General features: G+C 36.8%; 1 protein-coding gene across 1 annotated transcript; it reads left to right on the top strand.

The window, feature by feature from the left end:
- Window positions 1-4649: 4649 nt before the first annotated feature.
- LOC125661047 (uncharacterized) lies at window positions 4650-22772 on the top strand. The gene is made up of 13 exons (XM_048892918.2): window positions 4650-4902; window positions 7064-7235; window positions 8060-8169; window positions 10371-10558; window positions 11114-11279; window positions 13991-14111; window positions 14559-14697; window positions 15523-15682; window positions 16713-16851; window positions 17679-17826; window positions 19405-20140; window positions 20454-20571; window positions 22515-22772. The coding sequence occupies exons 1-13, from the start codon at window positions 4783-4785 to the stop codon at window positions 22667-22669; spliced, it is 2472 nt and encodes an 823-aa protein (XP_048748875.2). The 5' UTR covers window positions 4650-4782; the 3' UTR covers window positions 22670-22772.
- Window positions 22773-24708: the final 1936 nt, after the last annotated feature.

Here is a 24708-nt window from a genome sequence, read left to right as displayed (position 1 = left end):
GATCAGGTGTCCCTGTGTCCTTCATATCAGCATCCTTCCAATGCATGTCTGGCTTTGCAGGTAGACTGTCACTAGCGGACGATACCTGGGAACTTTCCACTAGATATTGTGATGTCAATACCCTTTTTAAAGATAAAAAGAAATTACAATTAAGGATTGTTGGTTTATGTTTTAAAGCAAAATATGTTCAGTGGCGGATTTAAGGGGGGGTGGGTGGGTGGGAGGGGGGCGCAGCCCCCCTCCCCCCCCCCCCCCTAAAATTTTCAAATTTAAGGTAAATCGTGGTATTGGCCTATCTTGTTTAGAAAAATGTACTAAACGATAATAAAAGCAATGCTTTCTTCCACTCCCGAGGAAATAAATGACAAAATCTTTTGATTTATTGAATTTTTTAATTGGGAGAACTTAATTTTTTCCAAAAACCTTTAAAATTTACGTCATTTTACTAATTTCGCCATATTAAAAATGATAAAAAATAGTACAAATGACTTAAATAGGAGACATTTCAAGCCCTATAAAATCTGCAAAATCTAAGAGCTTCCGGGGGCCTTGTCCCCTGGGCCCCCACCTCAAGGTGGTCCCCAGACCCCCTGCCTCATAAAGTGGCGCGCCCCGTAACCGTAATTCCTGGATCCGCCCCTGATGTTTCATGGTAGCAAGGGACAGTTTCGCACTTAAGTGCAGCTCAAATTTAAAGATACAGATGCCCTGTATTTGAAGTGACATTTGGTAGGGGATGAGTTAGAAATGAATGGAATATTTTATTATACATTGCGAGTGTAGCAGAGTGCGTAATGAAAAAAAAGATATGCATCATGTAGGTGTCAGCATTATGCCTATCATATACAAGGGGGGGGGGGGGAGTACTGAAGAAATTCTGGTCCTGCGAAAATACTGCAACTCTGAGGGAAAGTATATTACCCCAGATATAAAAGTAGAATTGAATTGGTTCTTCATGGTACACAGTGTCTAAATCCCCTTGCATGGTATTCTGATGGGGTGTGGATTTAGTTGAAATTAGAGAAAATCTAGGCAAGATCATAGCTCATAGCATACCAGTACCAGCATGTATGGATCACATGTAATTTATGGTCATAAGGCTACTAAGTGTATATAAAATACATGCATTCGGATAAAAGAGAAATCTATATGATTTTTCATTAGCCTGTCATAATCAGACTTTGATTGATGTTACGTACCCCCCCCCCTCCCCCACTTCGGCCCATACACACATTTCGTTTATATTTCTGTTACAATATGAAGAAAATAATTCAAATTATGATAATAAATTCTATCATTACAATGACGTAATATGTGTTTTCCTAACAGATTGTGTTTTCTTTTCATAGAAAGATAATTTTTTATAAACATGGAAAAATCCTGGAAAATAGCCTTCTCACCAGCGGTCATGAATAGTCTGATTAAAACCACCCCATCCTCCTTCTCATTGCACACTAAATCCACCCATTTCTTACACTCGCACGTAAGGTAAGGAGAAAATTCTGGATAAAGGGGGGTGTTAATCAGACGGATTAATGCCGGACTAGGACAGATTAAATGATGTCAGTTCTTACTAAACAATTGGGTGTTATTCACTTGGTTTAGAAATCATAAAATATAAATATTTTCTTTAATGAAACGAAAAATTATGGCATCAAATCGCGAATTTTTCATAACATGACAAAACTGCCAATTTTTTTCTAGTCAGCCTATGTGGCTACATCAACTTACATGTACATGTTTATACTGAATGCATGATCGTTTGGGTCATCCTGCAACAGGAGATCCAGGGCATCTTCTACTGACATCAGGTCGTTTTAAAGATGTAAAATACAAGCCTTCGCTGTGACAATCACAGTGAAGCTGTGTTGTTTTCGTTGAAACGGAAACACGTGTGTTCCCCGTGCACACTTTCAGAAAACCCCACGGGGCCCGCGATCCCGATCACGGAAAAATAAAAGTATAGGCCTATAGGCTATATGCGAACTTCTTTTTAGTTTTCTTTGTTTGGCAGGAGAAAAAATATTACTATTCCGAACAAATATAACGTTTATATCTGAATTTGAAGTATTTTATATATCTTTTTTTTTAAATTTACTTTTCCGATGTAACATTTTCAATAGGTGTTGTAGGTTGTGTAACTGTTATATATACCAATATTGGTTTTATGCTTTTTTTTAAAAAGCAAAGAATACCTGGCTGATTATTTCATACATATGTGTATATTGCTTTAGTGTATCAAAAGGTGCTGAATTTACTAAAAGGACAATACAAATTTTATAGTTTTCACCACTTTATTGTGCGATGCGCGTCGATCGCTTTTAGCGACGACGTTTTGTCGCTAATTTTAAAGAAAACCGCGCAGCATGTCCCAATTTCATTTTATCATAATATAAAAACTACCGAGAATTGTATCACGAATAAGGGCCCATCAAAAAGGAAATTTCCTCTACTTTTACAGGCTGTATTTACTTTTCCCTATTTCCATATATAAATATAGGTAAAACGCCGACATGTTTAAACATTGAGAAATAAAATCGTAAGAAAACGTACATGTGCAAACAATTGCTATTTTCTTATAACTTTGCCAGGCATTAAAAATAATTTTTATATCTTCTGAAAGCAGGGAATATATGCTTTTCAAAAATATAAAAAATATTGAATTCATAAGGAAAATAAAAAAAAATCATATCGAGGGGGAAAATGAACTTGCGACAAAGCGTTGCGTCATATTTATACGAAGCCATCCTTCACTTTAAATGCTTTTTTTTTAATCTAATGGCTTTACTTACTTTACTGATTTTTACATAGTAAAAAAATAGAGAAAATTTCCAAAAATATGATATATAGATCATATATCTTATGACCGTAGTTTCAAAGATTTAGAGGCACTCCTTTTGCGTTGCCCTGTTTTTACGCGCCACCGGTCAAATTGACCGGTACGGTAGAGAAGGGGTTAAAGAAATACGGGTTCTTTTTAATATTTATAGTCCTGGGGATAAGCATTAAAGAATTACGAGTGCTTTTTAATATTTGTAGTCCTGGGGATAAACATTAAAGAATTACGGGTGGTTTTTGGCCGGGTTGCACGAAGTGCAAATCCGGTCTATAGTATGGTGAAGTGCGGGCGGGGGGTGGTTGGGGAAATTTTGTGAAATCAACCCCTCCTACAGTTTTTTATGTACAACCTTGAAACTTTGCAGAAAGTAAGTATATATATATTGAAGCTATGCACTAGGTTTTTTGAAGTCTGACCTTTGTTGAATATGGGCGCTACAGCAAATAGTTGTTACTAAAAATAGAGTTCAACTTGAAAAAGGTAAATGAGATTATCTTTTGTGGTTAAATTTAGTTGCACTACCTCTGAGGAAAAATTCAATTATATATGAATGTCAAATTTTCTTGGCATGAGTTGTAAATTTGCAATATAAATAGAGAAATTCTGTTTCTTTATCATATAATCATATACAATTCAAGCACCTGAAGTTATTGTTCATTTTAGTTATTATTACTTAATATTACATATATCAGCAGTGCTCCAAGTTGCGAGTAAAACAGTCGCATTTGCGACCAGAAAATCAATTTTGCCACTAGAGATTATAATTAAGTCGCATTTTCGCGAGTGAAGAAAATTTGGGCAACCAGTAAAATTTTAGAATCGGGATCGGAAGTCTGAATAAATATTTTTAGTCTCGGTCAAAACAATCAAGATGGCGGGAAAACGAGGTTTAGAGCACTTTGGATTTATCAATAGTAAAAAACAGAAGCCTCAGCCTTGTACATGTAACAAAGAAATTCAAGAATCACACGGGGAAAGTTCTGCATCAAAAGATGGCGTAGCAATGTCTAAAGAGAAATGCAAAAGTAAAGGAAGAACCCCAGACCTGAAATGGCGGAGGAAATTTTCGTGATGGCAAAATGTTTTGCAGAATTTGTGAGGCCAATAAGCCAGCAACGTCCACAATTTCTAGACATCCATTGTCCTATTTCGCCACGACCGGGTGTACATCTTTCAAACGTGGAAATGTGACTATTCACGGTAACAGTAAGAGACATGTCGTTGTCCGTGACTGCATTATTAGCAGTAAGTCGAGCGGGGCAACAGATAACTACCACCAAATAAATCCCTACCCAAATTATTTACTCTAAATATTGCAACCCGGCCAATTGAGTCTTTGACCCATTTTTTCATATTTGTAGTCCTGAGGATAAACATTAAAGAATTGTTATTGGCTTGTTTATATCCGACATATTGTGTTGTATTACGTTTGCAGGGATTCATTACGTCATCAATGTTGATTGCCAAGTCGGAAACCAAAGGGATTTACTTTGAAAATTCAACTTTGTTCGCACTAGATTTTTTATTAGTTCACCTATCATTCGTGTGAAAATAAAAATAAAAATGAGTATAAATAAAACAAAATATTCTTTTAATGTTCAATGTGTGATGAAAAGGTGAAGATAACGGACAACGATCAATCTCCTAACTCTTATAATGACTACAAAGTTAAGAGTTGGAAATACGCGGGTCCCTGGATATACTAGATGTGGGATCCGGTGCCTAGGAGGAGTAAACATCCCCTGTTAACCGGCCACACCCGCCGTGGGCCTTATATCCTGATCAGGTAAACTGCGTAGTCGAAATCAGTGTGCCCAGAACGGCCTAATAATAAACATTCGTACATGTATTATATTTGCTCGGATCTAAGGTTTACATATTACCCGGAAGTTGCAACGAGTTAGCACCCTTTGGCATTTATAAGTGATTTCAAATACGCAACAATGGATCGGAGAGTGATTTTAGGATTACTGGTTTCGCTTTATCTGCTTAATTATGTGCACGGACAGTTAATTTCTGGCAACATTCTCCAGATTCTACAACGGACAACAGAGTTTTCAAAGGTAAAACTTAAGTTCTAATTCCCCGAGAAAATATCTCTTAATTCGGTCAAGGTGTGAATTGTTTCAAACCGTTAACAGTTGTTTATTCACATTTAACAATAATACATTGCGCAATTTCAGAGTGGGCGGCGTCCTTGTGTAATTACTTGAATTAAATTTACATATGATTTGAATCCTCTGTCTTAGATTTCTCCTCCATCTACACAATACAATTATGTCCTCCTTGGAAGCTTTCTTATCGGCGGTTATCTACTGGGTCAAAAGTAGAGAATGTCAGGTTACCATATTAACATCAAAGTCACTAAAACGGTGAGAAAGTCATCCGATTTGTACCGTATATAGGTGTTTCAAAAAGTCACGGCTGTACACATACGCTGAGTAGATTAACATAATATTTCTGTATATATACGCTGACTTATCTTCTTTCTTTGTTCCAATTTTGATCGCTCGGCAGTAAGAGACATTAGTTATATGGATGTTTGACAGGTATAATATGGACTCACATTCAGAGATTCGGGAGAATATAAACTTTGACAGAGAATTTGAGTCCATATACCCTGCCAAGAATCCATATAACTAATAATAATGATATATGTCAATAATTTACATTGAGGTGCATTACTTACTGCTATTCTGAAGAATATTCTGTTCATGTTCAGACGCAGTATTCCCTTATTAGTGTTTATATGTTCATGTTCATATACAATAATTCCTTATTAGTGTTCATATGTTCATGTTCAGAAGAGATAATCCCTTGATAGTGTTTATGTGGTCATGTTTATTTGCGGTATTTCCCTTCATAGTGTTTATATGATCATGTTTATTTGCGGTATTTCCCTTGATAGTGTTTATGTGGTCATGTTTATTTGCGGTATTCCCTTGATAGTGTTTATATGATCATGTTTATTTGCGGTATTTCCCTTGATAGTGTTTATATGATCATGTTTATTTGCGGTATTTCCCTTGATAGTGTTTATATGATCATGTTTATTTGCGGTATTTCCCTTGATAGTGTTTATATGATCATGTTTATTTGCGGTATTTCCCTTGATAGTGTTTATATGATCATGTTTATTTGCGGTATTTCCCTTGATAGTGTTGATGTGGTCATGTTCAGAACATTTTGTATTGTTACATGTGTATGTTCGGAAGCATTACTCCCCTTTAATGGTGTCTAGTACATTCCGCTTACGTTATGTTTAACAGTAACATACTATACATGGATTGTAACACGGACTAAAATCTATTTCATGTTTGCTGTCCTGTCAATTCATTACGCTTAACCAATCATAGGATATAAATTCAGATTCAAATTACGCTGAACCAATCATAGGATATAGATTCAGATTCAAATTACGCTCAACCAATCATAGGACATAGATTCAGATTCAAATTACGCTTAACCAATCATAGGACATTGATTCAGATGCAATTGATAAACCATGACAGAATGCGACGATAAAATATAAAAACAAATCTCTAGTAATGGAGGTGCTAAATCTTGTGGAGGAGGGCAAGAACTGTTGTTATTGGCAATATCATGACACACATTTAAAGGAGAGAGAACTGTCTGTTTAAAAGCTCTTCCCGATGTAGTTACTAGAATACTTAACAATATTCCTGTATATGGATATGCACAATACTCCTGTATATCGATATGTACAATATTCCTGTATATGGATATGTACAATATTCCTGTATATCGATATGTACAATACTCCTGTATATCGATATGTACAATATTCCTGTATATCGATATGTACAATACTCCTGTATATCGATATGTACAACATTCCTGTATATCGATATGTACAATATTCCTGTATATCGATATGTACAATATTCCTGTATATCGATATGTACAATATTCCTGTATATCGATATGTACAATATTCCTGTATATCGATATGTACAACATTCCTGTATATCGATCTGTACAACATTCCTGTATATTGATATGTACAATATTCCTGTATATCGATATGTACAATATTCCTGTATATCGATATGTACAATATTCAAATTACCCAGTATCTCTATGTATACATAATATGTATCTGAAAAATCTTATCTAGAAATTAAACATGATCTACAATGGAGTTTTTTAATTCAATGCTAAAACGGTATTTAGTATTTATTTTTATTGATTTCAATTTTGCAGTTTGCGCAGCTGGTTGTGCGGGCCAAACTTACCCGTCTGTATGAAACGCCCACGTCGATGACGTTGTTTGCGTTTAACGACACCGCCTACAATAGTCTGCCATATAACGAAAGAAGTGTCATAGACAGTTACACAGAGAAAGATCTCGCAGATTATCTCAAGTTCTGCACCAGTAAGTATACGTAAAAATCACTAATTATCTCAAGTTCTGTATCAGTAAGTATACGTAAAATCACTAATTATCTCAAGTTCTGTACCAGTAAGTATACGTAAAAATCCCTAATTATCCCAAGTTCGGTACCAGTAATTATACGTAAAATCACTAATTATCTCAAGTTCTGTACCAGGAAGTATACGTAAAAATCACTAATTATCTCAAGTTCTGTACCAGTAAGTACAAAAACATCACTAATTATCTCAAGTTCTGTACCAGCAAGCACGTAAACATTACTAATTACCTCAAGTTCTGTACCAGTAACTACGAAAACATCACTAATTATCTCAAGTTCTGTACTAGTAAGTATACGTAAAAATCACTAATTATCTCAAGTTATGTACCATTAAGTACGTAAAAATCACAGATTACCTCAATTTATGTACCAGTAAGTACGTTAAAAGCACTAATTACATCAAGTCCTGTACCAGTAAGTATATGCAAAAATCATTAATTACGTCAATTTTGTACCAGCAAGTGTATGCACAAATCATTAATTACTTCAAGGTCTGTACCAGTAAGTACGCAAATATCACTAATTACCTCAAGTTCTGTACCAGTAATCACTTATGGCATTCTTCTCCACAGAAGTGCTTTTAAAAATAACTGTGTACTATACCGTTATAGTCGCAAAACTTTGTCAGTTTCAAAGTATTAGTCCTATAATAGTACAAATACTACTGTTAATTTTTAAACTATTAGTTTTAGCATAGTACCACTACTGCTAATAAAAAATCAGAAACATTGGACAATGTCTGGAATTCTTTCCTCGTCATTTTCAGTCCTCGGAAATAGAGTCCAAACCAGTTCGATCCAAGACAACCAGTATGTGAGAAGCAGCGATGCAAATGGGGACCGCCTCTTTTTTAATCGAATTCAGCGATTGGACAGTGTAAGTTACGATACATTACTTGTATTCGGAACAACATAGTGGGCAGAGTATTGAATTTGAATTTTTCAGTCTATGCTTCCCGGTTCACGCTGAACGAGATGAAGGACAATTTACAGATTCCAATGGGTGGTTGTATATTTTTTATCGTCCCCTCGAGAATTTTTCACTCATATGGAGACGTCATCATTTCCGGTAAAGCCTATGCTCGACATGTGCAGTTTTTGAGGTATCTTTATTGTGTTCCACTTGCTGCGACACTTTGCCTCCGTTTTTGCGGTCTCATCCGAAGGACCGCCCAATTTAGTCGCCTCTTACGACAAGCAATTGGTACTGAGGACCTATTCTAACCCGGATCCCCACGGAAGAGAGTAATTTATTAATCGTAAACTTATACCCAATACGTGTGTGGCTACTGCACTCTTGAGTTTTTAGTTAACACAGACAAAAACTAAAACATGTCTTAAGACTGAAAAGAATATTGAGATTACACCATATTAATGTTTAGCTGTTTCAAAAAACTATCGTATCCTATGATACTAGCATACCTTATGATAACGTTAAGATGTGTCTGAAACTGATGCAATCAGATACATAGATACATACATGCAGTCACCAAGTGTAAATGATGTCATGGTTGATTAAAGACTAGACTTTTTGACATCATAGACAGTTGCTTCTTCAACAAAAATGGAAAACGCAAATATTCCTCTCAAGTGATCAGTCATCCAAAAACTTCCTTTGTTAAACGCCACTCTGATTCCACGCACAAGTACTCTGAAGTTGAAATAGAAAATATGCTGGAGTTACTCATTGACAATATCTTCGAGGATCTTCCAGCAGTCTATTAGAATTCCCATGGGCATGAACTGTGCTCCTTTGTTAGCTGACGTATTGTCATATTCCTATGAAGCAGAATTTATTCAAAAAAATTCCACGTGAGAAGAAAACGTATCTTCCTGTGGTCTTCAATTCGACATTTAGATATATCGACGACGTGTTATCTATTAACAATAATAATTTTCATTCTTTAGATATGTCGATTCGATATATCCTAGTGAACTCGAAATAAAAGACACCACATAGAAATAAAAGACACCACATAGAAATAAAAGACACCACAGAGTCGTCTACCTCTGCTTCATACTGAGCTATTTTATTGAACGTAGATATTAACGGCAAACTGACAACTCAACGTTATGACAAACAGGACGATTTAAGCTTCTCCATCCTTAACTTCCCATATTCATGTAACACAAAACCACTATTAAGGAATACTGCGTCTGAACATGAACATATAACATATGTATAAGTATACGTTTTACATACATAATGTTCTTGAGAACAGCAGTGTTATGTAAGGACTGCAACTGAATGTAAATTATTTACATATATCATTATTATTAGTTATATGGATACTTGGCAGGCTATATGAACTCAAATTCCCTGTCAAAATATATATTCTCCCGAGCCGTTAGTCTACGTGAGGCCATATACCTGACAATAACCCATATAACTGCTGAGCGATCAATCTCTACTACTGGAACAAAGAAACTGTGTACACTGAAAAGTGAAATAAAACCATGAAAACCTATGAATTGGGTCAAATGCTGTCTGAAGTGTTTCATACCGATTGTTAGGCCGTTCTTGGTGCACTGATTTTGACTACGCATAACTCTGTTTACCTGACCAAGATGTAGGGCTCACGGCGGATGTAACTGGTCGACAGGAGATGCTTATTCCTCCTAGGCACCTGATCCTACCTCTGGTATATCCAGGGGTGCGTGTTTACCCAACTCTCTATTTTATAGTGCTTATAGGAATTGTGAGATTGATCGCTGTTCGTTATTTTCACCTTTCATGTACGTCCCTATAATTTTACTGACACTAGATAACAGAGAAATGACGATCTATGAGGAGCATCTGAATGCTTTATTATATGATGCAGTAAATCCTCTGAGTATTTAGCAAGAGTGTAAGAGGGTGGGTCCAAAAAAGTCAAATAATGTTAACATGACATATCATATCATGTAAAACATTTAATCAGTATAAGTACTTTATGGCTTATACTGGAGCAGAATATGAGTATTAAGCTTGGATATGCAAAACAGGAAAATTGTTATAGAGTTCATAACCCTTGGGGCTATTTATACCTTTAACTGATACTCAGTTGACCAATAAGTCATGTAGACCTCTTATTTCAGAATCCTTTAGGAAGCTTTGATCCAGTCAAATATTATGTCAATGGTATAGAAATTTCTGAGGGACCGAATCGTGACATCGCAGCCACTAATGGGGTCATTCACGGTCTGAATGGGGTCATGAGAAAGGGGAGTCAGAAAACGGCGTACAGATGGATCCAGGAACCGCAGGACTCCACACAACGGTTCCAGTAAGTTCTAAATAAACAGAAATCAAAGTATGCTGTGAGTAACCAATTCTGACAATGCATACTTGTAAATGAGACACTGACGACTTTGTACCGTCTCTGTGTCTCATCAGATGAAATACACGATTTCCGAGATATCAGCTCTTCTATGACGGAGCTACATTCAGTATTCTATTAAATGCTTGGGAGGGTTCGGGGTATATACGTATATTATATAGACTGGTTAAGTAGATGACGATAAGTTTTATGAAAGCGTGTATTTTGTTTATGTAAGCCGGTGTTATACATTGAATTACTAAATCAAGGTTTCATTGCAGTTCAGGTGTCTGCAAAGCAGCTGATAATTATCCTCTCAGAAATAGATGTACCCAACGATAAACATTTCTACCCACCGCGTGTGGACGAAAGTATATTTTGCGTCTCACCGTACGTAAGAGTTCAACAAAGGGGAACAACTATATGGCAACTCGGAAATTGTGTATTGAACTACTACAATAAAGTACCTACATCTGTAAGTTCCTTGAAACCCACTCACGTTACACATGGCTGATTTTGCAGGCGGTTCACGGAGCTGATGAGCTACTTATACGTATTGGACAACATTAACGACTTATCGTCTCCGGACAAAATCACCACCTTCTTTGTTCCCAACGACAACGCCATGCAGAAGATCCCCATACAACAGCTCAATAAACTCCGGAACGACCCAGTGGAGCTACAGAGGGTAATCATTCTTCACGTTTTGATATCAGTTTATGTAATTCAGTATAATTACATGGGCTAGATATTGTAGAATAATGAATAGATGATTTCTCATGCAGGATAAACATCTTTTCCCATACAGAATAAACATATTTCCGCATGCAGAGTAAATACATTTTCCCATGCAGGATAAACACATTTTCCCATTCAGAATAAACACTTTTTCCCATGCAGGATAAACACTTTTTCCCATGCAGGATAAACACATTTTCCTATTCAGAATAAATACTTTTCCCATGCAGGATAAACACTTTTCCCATGTAGGACAAATACCTTTTATATGCTTGGAAAATACATTTCCTACGTATGTTTAACCGCGCAGGGTAATTAGTAGATATTCTCCCATCGAAAATGAATACTTTTTCCGTACAGAGTAAATGTCTTCTACACACAGAATAATGAATAGCAGAGTAAATATCTTTTTTATATTCTTACAAGAGAGAATGTATTCAAAAACTGCTACATGAGTAGAAAAAATAACTTGCTTTTACCTTGACATTTAGACATGTCAACGACGTTTTATATATGAGTATCAGCAATACTCATTCTGACTCATATGTCGATTTGATATGTCGTTGTGGACTCAACACACAACCATAGAGTCTTCCGCAATTGCTTCATATTTAGATAATTTACTGAACAGAAATGTTAGCAGTAATCTAACCACTCAACTTTATGACAAACAGGATGACTTCATGCAGATTTTCATATTTATATTGCAATATACCACGATGAAAGCTACTGGCATATAAGTTGTTCATCCGTCTCCTTTAACGTCTGCATTTTGCATTTTCTATGGTCGTAATGACGCTATCATTTACAATTTATCATCAGCTGTAATGCTATCTAACATGTTTCACATCAATTGTTAGACCGTCCTTACATACTGATTTATAGTACGGTACACTGATTTTTACTACGGATAACTCTGTTTAACTGATCAGGATATAAGACTCACGGCGGTGTGAACAGGGGATGCTTACTCCTCCTAGACACCTGATCCCACCCCTGATCCCACCTGATCCTATGCCTAGTGTTTCCAAGGGTCCATGCTTGTCCTTTTCTATATTTTAGAGGATTTATGAGATTGATCCCACCTCTGCTATATCCAAGGTTCCAGCTCTCTATTTTTTAGTAACATTCCGTCATGTTTGCGCACTGTAGATTCATGCCTGTTCTATGAATGTCAGCCAATAGTTAAAACGTGCGTGAAGGTAAAATGAATAATACAGTGTCGATTTGGAAATTGAATGATACAATATTTAATGTAGAGCATGGAGTTCATTATAGTCGATCAAAATTTCATTGACAATATCACTTCATTTTACACATTCCTACGGTCAATACCATTCATAATCGATGCATATTTTACAGATTTATGAAACTCAGATAATTCTTTATTCAGTGATATTTTACAGATTCTTCAAACTTGGATATTTAAAATCAATACATGGTTTACGGACTCATGAATCCCCACACCAATCTTAATAGAAACATATCCATTTACAAAGAGCCACATTCTACTATTTCTTTAAGCCCCTAATGCATCTATTCTATATTGAGACATTTTTCATAATTCTTGAACACCTTATTGTCCTACTCAACGCAGCTATGTTAAGGCTTCCCGATCAGGTAAACGGAGTTATCCGTAGTCAAAACCAGTGTGCCGTACGCAGCTATGTTAAGGCTTCCCGGAGTTTGAAATGCGTTCAAAACATAAATTGGATTGCGAGGTTTGGGTTTTCACTTGTAATTTATACACTTAAGTACAGGTAATTTATATATGTAGAAGGTTTTCTCGGCTATATATTAGCATATCTGTTATGATATCACATGACTTCGTTGATCACGTGACGGTCATCTATAGTTGTTTGAAGTGTTTCACATACATCGCTTCATCGCAGCTAATTTAACAATTATTTTTAACTTTTTGTTTGATAAATGAACTCACCGTATCCTTGTCTACCCGAAATGTGCTTGGGTGAAATGGTAGTATTACTTGCGTACAAAATACACGTATTTCATGAAGAGTTCAACCTACCGACACACTTGCCTACACATTTGAGGGTAATCTGTATTCAAACAAAGCCATCACACATTTTCCCAAGCAAGATTCGGGTAGAGAACAAACTCCTCTTACGATTTCCGTAAAATATCTCAAATGAATCCTCATAAATTGTCTGCGCTAGACTCTTTTATAAACACATCATAAATTCTACCTCTAACCACTGGTATAAAACAGAATACATTTCAAAAGCACATTTTTCGAAAGCAGTTTAAACACGTTGAATTTCAATCAAGGGTAATTAAACAAACTATTTTAAGATATTCGGACATATAAGATATTAAAATACAATCCAGACACGTGAATTTTGCAAAAACGTTTTGACATATTATAGGCAGTTTGAAATAAGGTCGAAAGTTTTTGACACTCTCCCTGTCAAAACAGCTCAAGTTTGCAGTGATTTGACGTCATTTTCCATTATGACGTCATATATTGGTAGTTCGGAGAAGTAAAGGCATATGGTACACTGTGATATTTTATAAGGGAATCCTTAACCTACCCGCGAAGTTGTATTTTACAGTTTATCCAAGCCTATTTCATTCATAATGGAGTAAGATTTCACTAAATATTTAAAATGATTTCCTTAACATTTTTTTGGTTTATTTCAGATTCTTCAAGCTCATTACATTCCTAATCGAGTCATCTTCACCAACTGTGTATCCGACAACGAAGGGGTACAGAATGCCAAAGGTCAACCCGTGACCTTCCGAAAACCATTTGGAAACAAAGGTTGGTGTTAAAACATCAAACAAGTGAAGATAACGAACAATGATTAATCTCATAATTCCTACACAAGATACAGATTTAAGAGTGGAATAAACGTAGACCCCTGGACACATCAGAGGTGGGATCAGGTGCCTAGGAGGAGTAGCATCCCCTGTCGACCGGCCACATCCAACAGTGGGATCACGTGTCTGATACTGATAGTTAATTAACCAGTTGAATGATCTTTATGATTTACTCCGAGTTAAAGCGATAATTTAGATGGATCCCACCTCTGGTGTGTCCAGGGGTCCGTGTTTGCCCAACTATCTATTTTGTATTGCTTATGGGAGTTATGAGATTGGTCACTGTTCGTTATCTTCACCTTGCATGTATTGTAAGATAGTGTAAACGAAACTGAGAATTCATACACTCTTTATTGATATAATCCTAACCTTTGACCTCTGATTACAGTTTATGTAAGTAGTGACGGAACCAGTACAGCCATCATAGAAGGTAACATCACGGTATCTAATGGTGTGGTGCACGTGGTGGATCAGCTGCTCGGATTCGTTTACAACAACGTCCGGGAACAGATCAAACAGGAGGGAACGTATGTTAAAGCTCTGATTGGCAGGGAGAGGGATGGTCATGTGATTGGCAGGCATGGTTTCACTGCACAGCTGTTGTTTGTTGAATTTCTTTGTAGAGTGGGTAGGGATGCTGTGTATATCTTATGGGAAATTATCATAAAGGGGTGTGGTCACTCGTCACTGTGTATATCTGATGTTACATTAACAATTAAGGGGGTGGTTACAGTCTACATCTGATGCGAGGTGAATAAGTAAGGGGGTTACAGTGTATATCTGATGTGAAAAAAATAATTAAGGGGCATTGTTATAGTTTATATCTGATGTGAAATTATCATTGAGGGGGTGAGGTTACAATGTATATCCTATGTGAACTAAATACTTAAAGTACGTGCTTATAGTGTATATCTGATATGAAATGAATAATTAAGGGGTGTGGTTATAGTGTATATCTGATATGAAATGAATAATTAAGGGACGTGGTTATAGTGTATATCTGATATGAAATGAATAATTAAGGGACGTGGTTATAGTGTATATCTGATATGAAATGAATAATTAAGGGGCGTGGTTATAGTGTATATCTGATATGAAATGAATAATTAAGGGGCGTGGTTATAGTGTATATCTGATGTGAAAAAATGATCAAAAGGTGTAGTTATCGTGAAATGTATGATTAAGGGGCGGGATTATAATACATGTATAAATCTGATGTGAAATGTATGATTGTTATATTGAAAAATCTCATGTTGTGTATGATCAGAGGCTGCGGTTATAGTGTCTATCTGAGTGCATGATGCATGGTGCTACTTCACTCGCTGTTTAACCACAAGGATTGTTTTCTAAAGGAAATTTGAACAGTTGATAAATCTGGGTACAGAGACCGTGAAGAATTCCCTGGTACAACCGTCCGGAGTGACCGTGTTTGTTCCGCTGGACACTGCCTTCCAGAAAGTCGCTAACATCCGCTGGGCTAATCTCAACAATAACCAGACTCTGGTGGACATGGTAAGTCTAGGAGAGGTCATAGACTGGATGTAGTTTGGTAAACTTTGCTGGTGAGACGACTTCCTATCATGTCCATCGTCCGAGTCCACATGTTTTAATGGGGGTACCGAGTAAATATTCACATTTCCATTTCGTTTTGCCTTTGCTATTTTACCAATTATAATGATGGCCATTTCCCCATGAAGATGCTATAGTGGTAAACAATGCGCGTATCAATACAGAACTACTTTATAAATGTAATACGTTTATCTTAACAACTGAGAATTCCGACAGAAGTGTGAGTAGAATGCAAATTAAATGAAATGAAATCACATGAAGGTGTGAACAGCAACACTTTAAGTTGACATACTTGTCATGAAGCGCTAACATGATGAAGTTTGCTTGAATCGTCGCAGTTCATGCCCTTGTTGTTTTTCAAAAATGAAATTTACTTTTTAAATAGAATGCATTGTACAGACTGTAGTTATCCACACGGAACATTTTAACTACAGTGTAGCGTGTTTGCCCAACTCTCCAAGTAGTTCACACGGAACGTTTTAACTACAGTGTAGCGTGTTTGCCCAACTCTCCAAGTAGTTCACACGGAACGTTTTAACTACAGTGTAGCGTGTTTGCCAACTCTCTAAGTTGTTCACACGGAACGTTTTAACTGCATTGTAGCGTGTTTACCCAACTCTCTATTTTGTATTCCTTGTAGGAGTTACATGTATGAGATCGATAACTATTCGATATCTTCGCATTTCATGCCAGAGAGCATTCGACCCAATGACAGGTTGTTCTTCCAAATAGGATCATGATGCATGTAACAAGCAATGCATTAGAGAAATGCCAACATTATACAATGTTACTCATCAGTAATCATTTCTTGCTTTCAAAATTTGCCATTTTTTTATTTAGTGCGAAGAAAACAAATGGCTGATTAATTCTTGTCGTTGTAGTCTCGATCATGCGGATGTTTGTGTATAAACCGACTCCCTACATTTGTATCGCATACTCAAACATCGGGATGATCCAGACCATTGTCGTACAGGTGTTGAGACTGCATATTCTGGAACCAAACAATCAGATAATGATATCGTCACTTCCTACAATGGGTGGATACGAAAATCGTCAGTACAGGCGAACCATGTTCAGGAACGAGACGATCACGATCTTTAAAGACCGGGGTGGTATAGTTTAATATCTTATTCTGATAAGCTTTAAGTTGTGGACTGGCAAAATCCATCACTTTATGCAACTCGTTAATTGCTATTGGTTAATAGGTAACAAAATTCATATAAAACCCGGTACTGTTTGTCAGTTTTAGTTTTTATTTTGTTTGTTTAGAAACCTGGATGAGAGATCAAATACATAGTTTTTGCTGTATTTGTTTAGAAACCTGGGTGAGAGATCAGATATATATATAGTTTTTGTTTTGTTTGTTTAGAAACTTGGGTGAGAAATCAGATATATAGTTTGGTTGTGTTTGTTTAGAAACCTGGGTGAGAAATCAGATATATAGTTTGGTTGTGTTTGTTTAGAAACCTGGGTGAGAAATCAGATATATAGTTTGGTTGTGTTTGTTTAGAAACCTGGGTGAGAAATCAGATATATAGTTTGGTTGTGTTTGTTTAGAAACCTGGGTGAGAAATCAGATATATAGTTTGGTTGTGTTTGTTTAGAAACCTGGGTGAGAAATCAGATATATAGTTTGGTTGTGTTTGTTTAGAAACCTGGGTGAGAAATCAGATATATAGTTTGGTTGTGTTTGTTTAGAAACCTGGGTGAGAAATCAGATATATAGTTTGGTTGTGTTTGTTTAGAAACCTGGGTGAGAAATCAGATATATAGTTTGGTTGTGTTTGTTTAGAAACCTGGGTGAGAAATCAGATATATAGTTTGATTGTGTTTGTTTAGAAACCTGGGTGAGAAATCAGATACATGTATATAGTTTGGTTGTGTTTGTTTAGAAACCTGGGTGAGAAATCAGATATATAACTTGGTTGTGTTTGTTTAGAAACCTGGGTACAGGGAGGGAACGTGAAGGCCCGAGTCATCCGGCCGGACATAAAGACCGTTAATGGCATGGTACATATCATCGACTCAGTGCTGGGTATTCCCTACCTGGATCTCCCCATGCTGATCTGTCACGATGTCTGGTTACTGTAAGTACAAAGAGGTCACGATGTATAACTACTGTAAGTACATTGTACAAAGAGGTCACGATATCGCGTTACTGTAAGTACAAAAAGGTTACGATATCTGGTTACTGATTAATTAATTGCTCAAGAATATTTCGCTCATATGAAAACGTCACCATTGCCGGCGAAGGGCTGCAAAATTTAGATCAATACTAGTCACTTACCGCCTTTGAGTAGGGAGGCTGTTTCGTGCCACACCTTCTGTGACAAGGGGATATAGTTTTTGTGGGATCATCCGAGGAACCGCCCCATTCAGTCGTCTCTTACGACAAGTAAGGGGTACTGAAGACCTATTCTAATCCGGATGCCCCGGGATAAACTGCAAGTACTAAAAGGTCATAATGTCTAGTGACTGTAAGTACAAAGAGGTCATGATATATGGCTAGTACAAGTTCAGAAAGGTCAAGATGTCTGGGGGGTTTTCAGTACAAAATGGTTACGATATCTTTAGAAGAAAGCTATGACGTTTGACAAATAGATTACCGAGTCGTCGCGTCGTCTCGCTGTTGACAGAATGAGAATGATTTTCAAGTAATAAAAGGTCATGTCATCTGGCTATTGTAAATACAAAGTGGTTACAAGGAAGCTAGGACGTTTGGACACGTCTTTTAGTTGTTGACAGAATAAGAAGGATATACTGTAGAATCATTTAAATTCGTTGGTACCAATTTTCGTGGATTGATGAACTTTACGGCTTCGTGGGGACGTAATTTCGTTGATTTATAGATTTGTAAGAAAGATAACTCTAGAATGTAAATAGTTGTCTTTATCCGTTGAGGATGTAAATTCGTGGGTGAGGGGTACCCACGAATTCCACAAACATTAAGCCACCTTGGATTCTAATGATTCCACAGCAATAAGTACAACGGTATCTCACTATTCTCTGTACAACTATCGGTTATTGTGGTTCAGTCCGTTTCATAACTGGAACGTGGCCGCATCAAACCTAGGACGTAAACATGTTTAGGCATTGCTCCTTTGGCATCCACCGGCATTGGACGTGATAATCTCGGGTTTTTCGATAATGGCCTTTGTGTGTCCCATGTGCGGCAGACGTTGGCATGATAAAAACACTTAACTCTATGGTCCTGAGCACCATCCATGGTCTAAATTTGCGGTGCAACAGCTTATGAGTCTCAATATAAGTGGAAAATTCTCAAGGGAACGGACATGTAAAGCAAACAATTTCGGTACATTTCTAAACGTTCAAATAGGTCACAACATTCGTATGTACAAATATATCATGACATGTGGCTTCTGTTAGTACACAATGGTGGCTTGTATTAGTACAGAAAGGTCGCAAACTTTATCCACTATGAATACAGATAGGTCACATAGGTTGCCCTCTACGTGAACTGAAAGATGTGACACATCTATCCCCCCCCCCAAAAAAAGGACATATTGTTCTATGTGAAAGCCAATAGGTTAATGGTGGAGACTGGAAAGAAGAAAAAACCTGATTGATAAAAGGTTTTTCAAGAAAGACAATGAACTAGGTAAATAATAATGACTCCCATGATTAATTTTCACTGTACATTCTAGGAGGACCTATGACTATATGAGACGAGTTGGACTGAAGAACTATTTGACAGATCGGAGATTCACAGCCGAAAAGTGCAGTTTCGAGATTTATGGATATCCTCCAAATTACGGATCAGCGGCCACCTCCAACCAGGGGACGACGTGTCCCACGTATTGTGCACAGACCCAATATCAGAACCAGTATCCGTGTAATTCGACCCAATGTCAGTCTAACTCCATGCAGTGTCCATCCTATTGCTCCCAACCACAGTACCAAAATCAGTCTCCGTGTAACACGGCCCAATGTGTTAACTCCAACAACAACGGCGGTGGTGGGACGTCCACTTGTCCTACGTACTGCGCCAATTCCCAGTATGCCAATCAATACCCGTGTAACTCGGCGGTGTGCACGTCTGGGGTGAACTGTCCCTCCTATTGTTCGCAGGCACAGTATGGTAACTCCCAACAATGCTTGATCTGTAATGGTGGATCCACCAACCAATGTCCGTCTCAGTACATCAGCTACTGCAGCAACCCAGCCAACTCCAACAACAGCCCGTGCAATTCCTACCCGTGCAACATGCTTAATAATTCGAACACTGGGTCACAGAGTTCGTCCCACGACCTCGGGTATTGTGGCACTCCAACGGTGGCGTGCGACTTCACGGTCTTCGTTCCGAATTCCAGCGCCATTGATTATTTTTCTGTGTCACTAAATGGCAACAAAGTGATGAGGGAGACACTCAGGTTTCAGTGGGTAAGTCTAGCAAAATTTATGTTTTTTGATAAACGTGGCATAATGTTAATCAAGTCCTCCAAACCACAAGGAAGAAAGCTTTTCGTATATGCATTTAGATCATTTACATTTATTCAAAAGATCAGATGGTAAAACTACTTCTCTGTACAGGTTAGAGTGAATGCATCACAAATGTGTAATTGTGTTTTAATGTATACTTGTAGCTCTGGTAATTAAAGTACCTGTTGATTGTCTATAATAGATTTTTAAGGACAGTATTTGTTGATAAATGTCAGTACTATCAGTACTTTGATTAATGATGACTCTTTTTCAGCTGTTTAAGAGACTCGTCACTCCAGGCCGTATCTACATAGAAAAACTCAGCAACGGGAACCACCAGATGAAAATGTTGAATGGAGAGTTAGTCAGTCTCACCAAAACAAACGACAGAGGTATTTACTAATTAGTCAGTCTCACCAAAACAAACAACAGAGGTATTTAATAATTAGTCAGTCTCACCAAAACAAACGACAGAGGTATTTAATAATTAGTCAGTCTCACCAAAACAAACGACAGAGGTGTTTATCATTCACGTTAGTCAATCTCATCAAAACAGAGGTATTTATCATATCGTTTACGTAAGTCATGTTAAAACAAAGAACTGTCACCAAGGAATTTTACAAACCTTCCAGATAAAATGTTTGTACGCTGTTGATTTGTAGTTTGTTTTTTTTTAGATTATCAACAAATCTATCAGATGCAAACATCTCCTTTCAGCTTCCTCCTCGTTAATTTCAATTGATTAGTTTAATTAGTTAATTTTAAGCCTAAGTTTACCCCAGGGTCCATAAGTAAAAAAAAATGGGAATCTTTGATCCTCCACTTTCCCACCTTTGATCCTCCTCCACTTTTCCTCCTTGAATCCTCCTCCACTTTCCCTCCTTTAATCGTTGATCCCCAATTTAACCCCAACCTAATCCTACAGCCATAAGTAGAAAGAAATGAAAATGTTTGCATAACTAAGTGTGGTCTTGATACTTTTGAAAAAAAATTCATTTTAAAAAATGTACATATTTTAAAAGATTCGTTTGCATTTGATTTTTGGCCTGTCATGTTCGTCTGTGGCTAAAGACTATAACCTTGGTCATATCGTTTACACCATAAGAGGTAAATCTTTCATATATTTGGTATACATGTGTATTCCTTATGGCACGGGGGGCCTCCGTGGTCGAGTGGTTAGGACATCGCGCTCAAAATCACACGTCCTCTCACCTCTGTCGGTGCGGGTTCGAATCCCGCTCGAGCCGGTATATGAGAATGTTTCCCAGTTTACTTTCGGAAGGTCGGTGGTCTCTTCCCAGGTACATTGTATCTGGGTTCTCTCTTCCACCAATAAAAACTGGGCGCCACCAGATAACTGAAAAACTGTTGAGTCTGGCGGAAAACATCAAACAATCAATCGATCCTTGTGGCACGACCTTTCTATTGATTCCAAAATCTTTGATCTTACGAACTTAAGATAGCTCCATCTTCATGCGACTTATCAATATGTATGGTTAAAAGGGGAAAAACGTTATTAATTTTAACTCAATATAGTTTAATTTAATAAATAACCAAAGAAAATGTATATGCTGCCACCTTTTTTAAAGATTTCAGACATTTGCGTTAAACAGAATAATATAAATTGATAAAAACTTGTTGAAATGACAAAATTTAAAGATCAACAGTTTTTTGAAAAACTGCTAATTCATAAATATGTATAGATTAATTGTGGATATTAGGGAAACCAATGTATAATAGACATCCAGTAGAGGACATTCCAGCGTAGGAGTTATTGCCCTTGACAACATTTTTAAAATCATAAATAATTCATTATTTATGGAAAATATAAACTTTTTCAGTAGTGATAGTTTATCAGATTTTTTATTATATCCAGTAAATAAAATTCCTCAAAAAATATATTTCTATCATGCGCAAAGTTTAATTTATCAAGATTTTTGCAAAATCCTATGACGTCACATGAGGATCGATCAACTGCTTCATTATAATGACATTTTGTTTCAAGGTTGTTTCCCTCTGGAAGGGGATCCTTTACCGCTAAATTTACTACATCGTGCAAGGAAGAGCAACCATAACGTATATTTCTTTTAATCTCTTCGCGATATTCAGCTACACTCATAAATAATGGAGCTAGATTTTAATGCATTATAACGGAGGAGAATATGATACATTTCAAAACTTTTTTTTTTTTTTTTGCATTTTACGTTATAAAAAAAATCACACTAAAATGCATTTGAAATGTGCAGGCTATTAACGGTGAAATCAGATTGACAGGGACACCAAGATTAGTGGGTTACTAAGGGTAAGCATTTGATCTTTGTTTTACCATTTGTAGATGTCAGGATATATTTCGGTGGAGCCTCGGCAAACGTGATACACATGGATGAAGGGGCCACTAACGGGGTAATTCACATCGTTGACCAGCTGTTGTTTGTAAACGAGGATCTAACGAGAGACGTTTCGTCAGCAGGTCTCATTCCATTTGGATAAATGGGCAGTTTCCTTTCTTCGAGAATTTGATGGAAGACAGATATTTACACGCGTCGATTTTTACTAGACAGCATGGATATTAAATACATTGCATGAAAAGGTGTATGTTCTAAATTCTTCTCTTCCGTATATAAGGGGGGAATCAAATCAAAGAGGGGTTCGACTTGCGTGGATCGACATCGCCACTAAATAATCATTCGAACCTTTCATATCTCCACAACGGACCTACACTACTGGGGATAAAAGATAACTCTTATAAGCAATACAAGATAGAGTGTTGGGTAAACACTGACCCCTGGACACACCAGGGGTGGGATCGGGTGCCTAGGAGGAGTATGCATCCCCTGTCGACCGGCCACACCCACCGTGAGCCCTATATCTTGATCTGGTAAACGGAGTAATCCGTAGTCAAACTCAGGGTACCACAAACAATCTAACTATTGGTTTGAAACACGTCAGACAGCGTTTGATCCTAAGATAGGCTATAGAAGCAAACTAGACCATTATAACGATCATAAAGTTTGTGAAATGCTGACTTTAAACGAGATTGTTGAAACACCTTAAACATCAATATTGTTTGTCAGTGGCCTGCCTCGATTTAAAAACTGATCATACATAGAACAAGCTCTTGTGTTCCGAATCCGTTGAGAGATATAAACATCATATACATGTGATAATGGAATATTGCTACATAAATATGGTAAGTTACCGTTTGTCAAAAAATTGAGTTGCTAGTTTGCCATTAATATCCATTTTCAAAAGAATATCTAAGTATGAAGCAGATGTGGAGGACTCCGTGGTGTCCTTTATCTCAAGTTCACGGGGATATATCAAATCGACATATGAATGGAAATCATTATTGTTTATATATAACACAACGTCGACATATCTAAATGTCGAATTGAAGGCAACAAGAATTTTTTTTTCTCACCTAGAAGTTTTTCAATAAACTCAGCTTCATAAGAATATAAAAACGGGCCAGCTAACAAATGAGCACAATTAGTGCCCATCGAAATTCAAACAGACTGTTGGAAAACTTGGTCACCACAGATTACGATGATATTGTGACATCAACGAGGAACACAAACATATGTTTGTTTCTTCTTCACAGTAACGTACTTGTGTGTGGGATCAGGGTGGTGTTTAACAAAGTAAGTTTTTGGATAAGTGATCACTAGATATTTGCATTTTTTTTTATTAAAGAAGGAACTGTCTATGATGTCAACAGGTAATTTTTTCAATTCATCGTGAGAAATGGTCGAGTAAAATGTTGAAAAGTCATACGGTTTGATGTTGTTGATTTGGAAAAGGTTTTGCAATTTCAAATTTACTAAACGTTCTTTAGAATTTTTTTAGAATCCACTTCTGGCATATGTTAGAAGTTCTCCTTCACATTTGTTAATATTTTCGTGAGGAGTAAAGATAGGGGCTTGGTAAAACTCGATCCAGCAATAGATCTTTCTTTGTAAGGGTTTTTGTGAAGTTCAGGAATCCAGTATAGGTACGGTAATTCATATTCACCCATCCCACTGACCGGGATATCAAATGTGTCTAAAACTGAGGCATGACTTTGAATTTCTTTTGAAAGGGCAATTGAAGTATAAAGATGGAATTAATGCCAAGTTTTTTTAAAAGGCAGTTGTAATAAAAAGCCTTGCAAAGACAATATTGTTATCAGCTTTATCAGCTGGAATCAAACATATTTCTCATGTAACCTATCATTTTTTTAATCACTTCTGCTTTACTAAACACAGAAGTACAGATGGTGCGTACTTTTGTTTTAATTTGTCAAAATGAGGGATTTTTATATTCCTCTTATACTTTCAATCCATTCTGACAATGTATCAACTCTTTTCATATTTAGCCCATCGTCTGGCATAATATTCGACAGAATTCATAAAAGAGATGAAGTTCTGTCGCCAATTAAAAGACCGAGGTTCTCTATATTTATGACCTTTTAGAATAGGTAATTTGAGGTCCTCATTTTCAACTATATCCAGATGGACACCGGTAATGACAAGTCCAGCTTGGCTATAGTT

The sequence above is a fragment of the Ostrea edulis genome, chromosome 8 (genome assembly GCF_947568905.1).
Source record: "Ostrea edulis chromosome 8, xbOstEdul1.1, whole genome shotgun sequence".
In the NCBI taxonomy this organism is placed as follows: domain Eukaryota; kingdom Metazoa; phylum Mollusca; class Bivalvia; order Ostreida; family Ostreidae; genus Ostrea; species Ostrea edulis.
Note: the sequence above shows the minus strand (reverse complement) of the source record. Positions and strands in the feature narration are given on the sequence as shown.

Bases quoted from the DNA above. Each gene is read 5' to 3' on its own strand.
- LOC125661047 (XM_048892918.2), top strand. From the start codon at position 4,783: ATGGATCGGAGAGTGATTTTAGGATTACTGGTTTCGCTTTATCTGCTT. The intron at 15,683-16,712 runs GTAAGTCTAGGA...ATTGTCGTACAG, and splicing joins ACCAGACTCTGGTGGACATG to GTGTTGAGACTGCATATTCT. The intron at 17,827-19,404 runs GTAAGTACAAAG...TGTACATTCTAG, and splicing joins TGTCACGATGTCTGGTTACT to GAGGACCTATGACTATATGA.